This window comes from Adiantum capillus-veneris, chromosome 24 (assembly GCF_014529385.1).
Source record: "Adiantum capillus-veneris isolate H3 chromosome 24, ASM1452938v2, whole genome shotgun sequence".
NCBI classification, from domain to species: domain Eukaryota; kingdom Viridiplantae; phylum Streptophyta; class Polypodiopsida; order Polypodiales; family Pteridaceae; genus Adiantum; species Adiantum capillus-veneris.
In genome coordinates this window covers 41037704-41047845 of record NC_140954.1, presented here as the reverse complement: position 1 = coordinate 41047845, position 10142 = coordinate 41037704, and the positions used below count along the sequence as shown (strand labels likewise).

General features: G+C 42.1%; 1 protein-coding gene across 3 annotated transcripts; it reads right to left on the bottom strand.

Moving 5' to 3' along the window:
- Positions 1 to 253: 253 nt before the first annotated feature.
- On the bottom strand, positions 254 to 6082 carry LOC147426259 (uncharacterized). 3 transcript variants are annotated; one of them, XM_086498623.1, is made up of 6 exons: positions 5786 to 6082; positions 2680 to 2695; positions 2047 to 2070; positions 1984 to 1999; positions 791 to 853; positions 254 to 670 (listed from the first exon to the last, which is right to left on the bottom strand). In XM_086498623.1, exons 1-6 carry the CDS (start codon positions 5871 to 5873, stop codon positions 653 to 655), a joined length of 225 nt encoding a protein of 74 aa, XP_086354749.1. In that variant the 5' UTR covers positions 5874 to 6082; the 3' UTR covers positions 254 to 652. The 3 variants fall into 3 exon arrangements, 1 of the variants encoding a protein (XP_086354749.1); XR_015186204.1 differs by lacking the exon at positions 5786 to 6082 and having other exon boundaries at positions 254 to 619; positions 1984 to 2070; positions 2680 to 3187; XR_015186205.1 differs by lacking the exons at positions 791 to 853; positions 5786 to 6082 and having other exon boundaries at positions 1984 to 2070; positions 2680 to 3187.
- Between the last annotated feature and the right edge of the window lie 4060 nt (positions 6083 to 10142).

The following is a 10142-nucleotide window of genomic DNA, read 5'->3' as shown; positions in this document are numbered from 1 at the left end:
TACAAAATAAAAAGGGTTTGAGCAGCAGACAACTACAAACAAAGGTACAACAAGATTATTAGGCAAAGGTCACTTATTATTTAAGTTGTAGTAAAACAGTATGAGCATTGCACAAGTGCACATGGTCCGAACACTTTAACATTTCCAAGTGATGCAAAGAGGGAATGTAACTATTGTTTATATACAAGAACCAGACATAACCGTTAAATAATTATGAATATTGTGTATAATTCAAACACAAATTAAAAAACTCAAAGGAAAAGGGCCACTATTTATCTTTATTGAAATGAGTATGTTGACTACGCTAGTGGAGTACAAAAGCAATTATTCTTGAAAGCACAGTTCCTTATATGGACCATGCCCCCTTCATGTACATGAAGAAAAATTGAAACATTACAATTGTCTTGTTTAGGAAGCTTGGTTGCTCCAAAACGTCTATTGCAACTTTTAACCCTCCTCCGAGCAGTTCTCTTGACAGGGTGTTGAACGTGATTTTCACCAAACCTCTCGAGCACGGACAAACATGTTGTGCTAGTAGGAGAGTATTCCTCTAACTCGGGTAATTTCTTCCTATAAGTAATTGGCTCTCTCACAAGAGCCATCGACAAAGTCCTTCCTGCTGTTGTTTTAGTAAGTAGCCAGATCTTTATCATCAGAAACGTAAAGTATCCTAGAAGTCATTGTACAAAAAAGTGGTGCAAGTTTAAAAACAAAAAACCTCAGTGGCTAAAAATTATCATTTACATCTTCACTTAATTACAAAAGACAAGATTGTGACTACATAACACACCTGGAAAAAACGCAGGCAAATGTCAAGAACTGTAGTAGAATGAAGATCACTCCAAGTCACAAACTGCAAGTACCATACTAGAAAACTTTAAATAACACAAATTGTACCCGAAACAAAGATATAGTTAAACGCACCATCGTAAATGACAATAAACTAACAATCCACATAGTATATTAAGGGTCCTATTGAACTCATGCACATAATGAACCAATGGTAAGCAAATCCTCACACATCTACATGTAATGACCTATGCATGCATTTTGAAAGCATGTGCTACGGTCCACACACACACACATATATATATCGAATTAGTTACCACAATAAAACCACATCAAGAAGACATTTAGTGTCTGTGTGCACGAAGTGTGAGGACCTTCAAGAAGGATTTGTGACCATGTGACAATAGACCATAACAAGAAAAAACATAGCATAGTATAATTCAACCCTACTCATCCTATTGAACCAAGTTTAGAAAAGAGCACATTCATGCAGCTAATGAACCAACAATATGCAAATCGTCATACATCTACATGTAATGACTTAAGTGTGCATAGTGAAAGCATGTGTTGTGCACATCCATGCAGCTAATGAACCAACAAGATGCAAATCGTCATACATCTACATGTAATGATTTATGTGTACATAGTGAAAGCATGTGTTGTGCTCCATATTTAAATATATATCTATACAAAAGATTCATGTCAACAGTGAAAGCCTATATAGCAAGAGGACATTCAGTGATCATGTGCATGAAATGTGGTGAACTTCAAAACGAATTTGTAATGACCTATGCATGTGTTTTGAAAGCATGTGATGCAGTCCATACATCAACATTAGAAAAAAAAGACTTATGCGTGCATACTGAAAGCATGTGTTGCACTCCATATATATATATATATATATATATATATATATATAAGATTCATGTCAATAGTGAAAGCACATCAAGAGGGCATTCAATGATCATGTGCACGAAATGTGGTGAGCTTCGAAAGAAATTTGTAATGACCTATGCATGCGTTTTGAAATCATGTGGTGTAGTCCACCATACATCGAAAATGGAAAAAATGTAGGAATTTACCTAGATCAAAAGCTGAGAGAGTATGTCATTCAATGAAGCAAGCATCATATAAATACTAATCCAAATGAAGATACAACCCACCAGCAAAAGCTATGGTTAAAGAATACTCTACCTCTGTTTTGAAGCTCCTACAGATGCATTGATTTTCACAGGCCTCTCCTTTGCATGCAAGTACCGACACTGGTGCTTTTCATTCCACCTTTAAAAATGGGCAAAAAGAAAGGTGCGAAAAAATCAACATAAGGAAAAACACTTCATTTTCATGAGATACGTCAGCCAAAACAAAATGCCAAAATGATGTGGCATAGCGAGAAATACAGGGAAATGCAGTTTGGCGACTGGCCCCTACGATGTCTGTCCACGTGCGTTTTGAAAGCATGTGCTCGCGCATGTGCTATGGTCCATACATCAAAATAAAAAAAAAAAAACTTATGCGTGCATAGTCAAAGCATGTGTTGTGCTCCATTTATAAATATATATATATATATATATATATATATATATATATATATATATATATATATATATATATATATATAATGTCAATAGTGAAAGTACAGCACTAGGGCATTCAGTGATCATGTGCACGAAGTGTGGTGAGCTTCAAAACAAATTTGTAATGACCTATGTGTGCGTTTTGAAAGCATGTGGTGTGGTCCATACCTGGAAATTTGAAAAAAATGCAGGAGGAAATTACCTAGAGCAAAAGATGAGAGAGTATACAGTTCAACGAAGCAAGCATCCTATAAATATTAATGCAAATGAACATGCAACCCACCAACAAAAGCTATGGTAAAGCATATTCTACCTCTGCTTTGAAGCTCCTACAGGCACGTTGATTTTTGCAAGCCTCTACTTTGCATGCAGGTACGTGACACCAGTGCTTTCCATTCCACCTTAAAAAAATGGGCAAAAAGAAAGGTGAGAAAAAATCAACATAAGGAAAAACACTTCATATTCATGAGCCAATTTAAAAAATGCAAAATTGACGTGGCATAGCAAGAAGTTCAGAAAAATGTGATTCGGCCCCTATGTTGTCTGCCCTAACTAGAGGTTGGCAGCAAGGAAGGGGAGAGAGAGAGAGAGAGAAATGAAATGAAATGAAATGTTTATTAACGTCTACAAAAGACCTTAAAGACCTATGAGACCAATACAATGAATCCTCATCCAGTGTGTCAAAGTGTCCAATACAAAATAAAGTACTGAAGTAAAGACTGAACCACTAGAAAAGGAAGGGGGAGAGGGAGGTGCGGGGAAGGTGGCTGATATAAGAAACAACTTCTTGATTCGAGGTGGCTCCTGCCCTCTGTCATCACATAAATTCTCTCATGGGCCTCTCTAGTATAATATTAATATCTTGCTCTGTGAAGATCCTCATAGGAGTCGCTCTACCAATGATAGCGTGGATACGTTGGTGGTAGACAGAACAACAACATAATTTGCGAGGAGGCCGTGGACGTCGGGATCTAGTGATCTCAGTAGCTCTCTCTAGCAGAGTCCCACGTAGTGCGGGGCGGATTGTTGTGTAGTTTGTTGCTTGAGGGGGGTCATTTTGGAAGTAGTCTGTGAATGGTCTTTGGGTCAGTCCTCGCCTAGAGCACTTCATCCTCTGTAGTAGATCCTCTTTGTGTTGCCGCAATTCCAACAGGAAAAGCCCAAGACATCTCTGATCAGTGTAATCCATTACTCTAGACAAGGGCCCAAAGCCATCTCTAGAGAGGCAATGGAAACGTCCCCTAATCTCATAATACACTGGGCATCGACAGATATAATGCTCCTCTATCTCTAGCTCAATGACACATAACTCGCATATCCGCTCCTTTGCGGGTGTTGAAGTGTATCTGCCTATCTCCATGTGTAAATGATGAGAGGAATTGCGGAGTTGACCTATCACACATCGAAGCCCATGCGAGAGGTGTGAGTCCATGTATTTTGGCCGCACAACGAAGCCATCCTCGGACTTGTGAAGAAATTGCTCTCTATTAAAAACCATTTTCTTTCCTGACTCCTGGGGGGCCTCAACCAGGTCTTTTGTGTATCAAGATGTGTAAGATCTTGTCTGACTATCTTGCTGATGTCCGGGCGAGTCAGTGCACGAGATGGTGCGTCCAGGGAGTACTGAAAAGGTGGTAAACTGTCCATCTGAAAACCACGTAACTAAAACCAAGCTGACATCTGTGCATATACCACCATCTGAAGTCGCCCCCAGAGCTAATTGGCGGGATGATTTAAGGAGCGTATCGATGAGATGGTAGATCCCACAAACCATGTACATACATAACTGACCTGGTAAGTGCCTCAACTACCATCAGAGTAGCTGCGAGTTCTGCTCTAACAATTTCATGGGGTGTTGCTGCCTTACATCGGATCATCTTGGAGATCATAGTGACAAGTGGTTTCTCCATCCTCCTCCACCCGTTAGAGGTTTCTCCAGATCGCATGCGGTGGTCAAGACTAGGTCCCCAAATCTGAACTCCATACAACAGTGTGGATGTCACCAGTGTATCAAACAGCCATAACTTAGTTCGGGGCTCTTGGAACTGAACTAGTGAACACAGCTGCTCCAACCGTGCGAGGGCTGCATATCCTTGTGTAAGTCTAGCGGATGCTGCCTCTCTCATGGAGAAGGAGGGTCCTGTGAAGACAACTCCTAAATAAGTGTAATTCTTAGTCAATTCGACCTATTCCTCACCATATAGAAACATTGGCGCTGATTCCCTCACCCATTTGTTGTAGTATTGAAAATCATCACTTTGGTTTTGCTTAGGTTCACAGTCAGGTCTCTATCATGTGTGTATCTCTCCAATGTATCCAACTGACTCTGTAACCCTTCTGGTGATTCAGAAATGAGCACAAGGTCATCTGCATACTATAGCAAGGGTATCCAAGTGTCTGATAACAATGCACCTTTGTCTCCATTTCTGTCAATGTAGTCTGAAACCTCATCAATATACATGCCAAAAAGAGTAGGAGAGAGTGGACAACCCTGTTTCACTCCAAGGTTAGAGTCAATAGTCTCTAAAAGGCCTTTAGCTGTGCGCACTCTACCTGTTACTCTCTCGTATAATGCGAGGATACCCCATGAAATCTCATCTGGTACACCAAGATCATAGAGTCTGCGCATCAACCTTGCTCTAGACAATGTGTCAAAGGCTTTGTGAAAGTCGACAAAGCAGCAATAGATACACTGCCCACGAGCTCGAACCTCCTCGATGATGGCCCGAAGAGTAAATATGTGATCAAAGGTACCAAAACCTCTTCTGAATCCAGCCTGCCCAAGTGCTCTTACATCCTCTTTCTCTGCCCATCAACTGAGCTCCTGTTCAAGTACAGAAGCATAGACCTTGGCCAAAGTGCGATAATTACCAGGTGACGTAGGATCCCCTGTCTTGAATACTGGCACAATGATGTTAGAGCTCCAGCTCTCGGGGAAACCCTCAACTACGGCTCTGTTAAACATGTTTGCCAACAAGTGTGCCAATGTACCTTGTGCATGCCTCAAGTGCTCAGCAACCAGCCCCTCATGATCATATGCTGTGCCTGTATGAAGTCTATCAATGGTTGCATGTATCATGCTCTCAGTAAAGAATGCACATATCTGAGGACAGTGCCCCCAGGGCAAAGGTAGAGGGGACTGATCTGGTACTGTATATAGACTAGTCGCATACTATCCCTAGGTCTTCGTAGAGGTAATAGGTATGGGAGCTCGTTGATCTTCAAAGAGCCTCCATGCTTCTTTGGAGTCTTGACTTAAAAACACCTCATATAACTCCTGCTCAAGGCGGGCTAGAAAGTTGTGTTTCTTCCGCCTTACAAGGCACCAAAAAGTTATTTGTGATTGTCTATGTGCAATGATCACTGCTGCCACTTCTTTGCACAGTTTGATCCTCATCTCCCGACATTCATCATCGTACCAGCTATTTCGGGGTCTAGTGACCTTCCTTTCTCCTTTCGCACCCCGAGAATGGGGAAAGGCTGTGTTTGCAGCTGCATGGAGAGCATCTGTAAGCTCTTGCGTCAACTCTGTCAAAGAAACATTTGGATCTACTGTGGATAACAATCTGAAAATTTAGCTGTGTATATCTCTTCAGTTTGTTTGTAAAATGATATCTAGGGTAAGACGGGCCTTGCTGGGTTGCCATAGATTGCATAGAGTATCGACAATCTAGCGCAAAAGACAAAAAAGGAGGCCTGAGTGAGAGAGAGAGAGAGAGAGAGAGAGAGAGAGAGAGAGAAAAGAGAACTTTTTAATGTCGTAGGAAACTATCCCAAGAGACCAAATTGATCTATCCAACAAGATTTGAACTCAAGACCTTTGCTTCAAGAGGGAAATGTGTGTGTGTGTGTGTGTGTGTGTGTGTGTGTGTGTGTGTGTGAGAGAGAGAGAGAGAGAGAAAGAGGAGAGATAGGGAAAAAGGGTGGCAAGAGAGAGAGAGAGAAATGAAATGATATATTAACGTCTTCAAAAGGCGAAAATGACCTATGAGACCATTAGATACAAAGTGGTGAATCTAATACAATGTCTGAAGTACAAGTACAAAAGTACTGAATGTAAAAATGAAGTGTGAAATGTGAAAATGTAGAATAGGCCCTCAATGACACTCTTGGTGTCATACTAGAATGCCTCTGATCCTCTGTTGGATTCTCCGTCGATGGAGTGTGCTCCTGTGTCTCGGTCGTGGTCGTCTCGATATCCCGAGCTCAATCGCCCTGTCAATGAGGGTGGTCGCCCTGTCTTGAATGTGGGTACAACCGTGTGTTGGTGGTTGGTCTCCTGGCTAACTCGATCCAAAGAAGTTTGTGATCTGTCTCTATGACTGTCGTACTCCATGTCTCCTCAACAGACTATCTCTATGTCGGTGTAGCTCAAGTAGATATAAGCCAAGGCATCTCTGATCTTGATACCTCATGACTCTATCTAGGGGTCCAAAACCCTCCCTGAATAAGCAATGGAAGCGCCCTCGTATCTCATAATACACAGTGCAGTGGCATATGTAGTGTAGCTCTGTCTCTGGCTCTCTATCGCATAGTTGACATATCCTAGACTCCGGTGGTATCCCTCTGAATCTACCTGTCTCAATCTCCAGCTGGTGTGAGGATGTGCTAATCTAACCAATAGCACATCGCAGACCATGAGACGAATGAGTGTCCATGTAGCTCGAACGAATCACAAACCCATCTCCCGAAAGTTGGAGAAGATGCTCTTTGTAGAAAGCCATCTTCGTGCCCAACTCCTGCATCGGCTCTACCCATGTCCTCCTTGTGTCCAACTGTACAAGATCTTGATGAATGAGTCTAGTGATCTCCGTCCGTGTGACTGGCAGGGAGGGTGCATCCAGGGAATACTGAAAAGGAACCATGCCTCTGAAACCATGAGGTCATATGCGCATACCAACATGATGCGTCTCCCTGCATCGCTAACTGTCTAGAGGACTCAAGAGCCGATCTAGTATATCTATCTCTATGTGTATCCCATAGACTGTGCATAAAGGACACTGATCTACTAAGAGCCTCAATCTCTATAGGAGGGGCGGCTACCTCCACTCGAATAATCGCATGTGGTACGGAGGCCTTGCTCTAATCATCCGGGATATCATAAATACCAAGGGTCTCTCCATGCTCCTCCAAGTGTCATGATTCACAGATGGTCCACAAACCTGGACCCCATAAAGCATAGCTGAAGCAATCAATGTAACATTTAGTGGCCTAAAATCTTTTGTGTAGCGGAATTTAACATGAACATAGTGGGCATTTCATTAGAGTTGATTCCTAATGAGAATTACAAGAGTGCTTGGGTGGAGAGAGCAACAAAAAGCATAACACCTAGTTAGATAGCATCGACAATACTTTCAAAAGAGAGAGTAATTAAACTATTGACAACAGTTGAGGACCGGATTTGCATGGAGCCGGTCCCCCCTCCAAAAGGCTTTGTATTATGGTTTCTCCCATCAAGAGAGACATTGTACAATACAATTCTTTGTGTTCCTTCAAGACTAGCTAGTGTAATGAAGATGGAAGCTTCATACACCAAGCAAAACACTCAATCAAACACAACTTGAATTATCCCCGTTCTCAGACCCAAGACCTCACACACCTTCAAAGATGGTGAGAGCTAGCAGGGTATGAGAGTAGATTGAGAGGAAAAAGAAGTATCTTACGAGAAAGAAGTACATCTCCTCACATAATCACTCATATTAGCATAGCTTAGCTTAGTAATTAGCTTGGTAGAGAAGATGAGCATGCATTGAAGCTTGGCTCTTGGTTGGATTTGCATCCACATGCCAAGAGAGTGTTGATGTAGGCTTCTATCTCACAAGCTTGGAGTAGGTGATGAGCTCTCCATTAAAGCTTGGGAGGAGATAGAGTATTTTTCCCTTCACACATGGTCAAGTGTGAGAGTCTGAGAGTGAATGCCAAGCAAAAATCAGCCCCCTCTCTCTCTTGGGCGAGCCCTAGCTGCTAAGTTAGGCTGGCTTTTGCCTCATTGGACCTCCCCAGGTCAAGCCAATAGGGATTAAGCAGCATAAGTGATAGCCTTCTGACATGTGTCCTCCTTTCCCCTTTTGTGAGAGCTTTAGGTAATTAAATAATTAAACTAAACTCTCATTGGACCCCTTTGCCTCCTGGCCAATAGGAATCAGGCAAGCCATGGGGCTCCTGAATGCTCATTGGACCCCTTGGGAGACTGCCCAATAGTCTTCTAGGACACTTAATTCTTATTGGTTTCTTTTATTAAATGTTTTTAAATTAATTAAACTAGATTTACTCTAGCTTAATTCTCATTGGTCCACTTCAAGGGTCTTCCAATAGGAATTGGGCACACCTTGTGGGCATCTGGCCTAGGGAGCTGACATGTGTCCCTCATTCCCTTTGTGTAAAGGGGGCCTGTGTGTGTGTGTGTGTGGTTTTCTCTCTCATCCCCTAGCTTTGGGGCTCGCCCCCTCCCATGTAGGGATGCAGGAAGACTTTTTGGGCACACACACTAAGCATCCAATTTTCCCTAAGGTTGACCTTTGGACACAACCTTTGAATTTTGGAACCTTAGCATTTTGGAAGTCTTAATGGGCTGAACCTTAGGGTCTTTTTAGCCCATTGTTTCACATGGCTCTTTTGCAGATGGCCCCCCCCTTTGGATCCCTATTTTCCCTCCTTTGGATCCCTACTGTGGCCGGTCTGCTAACTTAACCAATATTCTAGCTTTTTCTCCCTTGGCACTTCCCCACATTAAATGATCAGTTTAATATGAGAAAATCATTTAGGAGAATTAGATATTGATTATTATGACATTACCTCTCTCTTGAAATCATAGTCGTCCTCGACTATGGTGTAGAGAAGATAAAGCATATGCATGAGTCCTTTTCTTAGCGGGTAGAGGATCCCTATGTTACCCTACGACATCATTCCATAATGGATGACTAGTCCATTTGGCGCTTGAGAGCCTGAGGCTGCCGCAAGCATGTCTGCACATTAGTCTTATCAATCTTCCATAGTAGAGTGACAAGCTCTACTTGGTGTTGGGGAGACGTCGTCTCCGCAACTTGATCTAAGCATGCATACTACTTCATTTTTGTGCACAAATCAAGAAAAAGAGAGTCTTATAAGACAAAAATTTTTGTTCATTTTTAACATTTGTACATTTGCTTACTCTTGGGAAGCATTGTAAGCATTGACAAGGTTTAGGTTATCCTTTAATTGTATGCCTTGCATCCATCTAGCATCTTCAAAAGGATAATTCTTAAACTTAATAAGATATCGTCTGATAGTCTTACCGCCTCTTAATACCTTGTCTTCATGTCGGAGAATGGACTCGGGCTGCAGCACCTCCTCGTGGTCCTCGATCTCCGGTGGGTCTTCAATAGTTGGTTCTTGAGGTGGCTCTCCTTTGTAAGGCTTTAAGAGGCTCACATGAAAAGCATTGTGTATGAGCCAATGATTGGGCAACTTAAGTTGATAGGCCATCTCATTGATTGGCCTAAGAATCTGGAAGGGACCATAGTACCTTTTTGCTAGTTTAGCATAGTACTTTTGGTGGCCCGTAGGATTCTTGCCCGTCGTGTGCCTTAATCGAGCCTTGGGAAATTTTAACAAGACCCAATCGTTTTCTTTAAAGGCTTGGGCTCTTCTGTGCTTGTCAGCAGCAGCCTTTTGCCTTTGCTGTGAGATAGAGATAGCATCCTTAATCTTTTGGAAAGATTCTTGTAGGTCTCGGCTATACTCATCTGCAGCGAAGATCTTCCCATGTACCTTAAGTAGCAAGGGACTTTTTGATCT

Bases quoted from the DNA above. Each gene is read 5' to 3' on its own strand.
- LOC147426259 (XM_086498623.1), bottom strand. From the start codon at position 5,873: ATGCTCTCCATGCAGCTGCAAACACAGCCTTTCCCCATTCTCGGGGTG.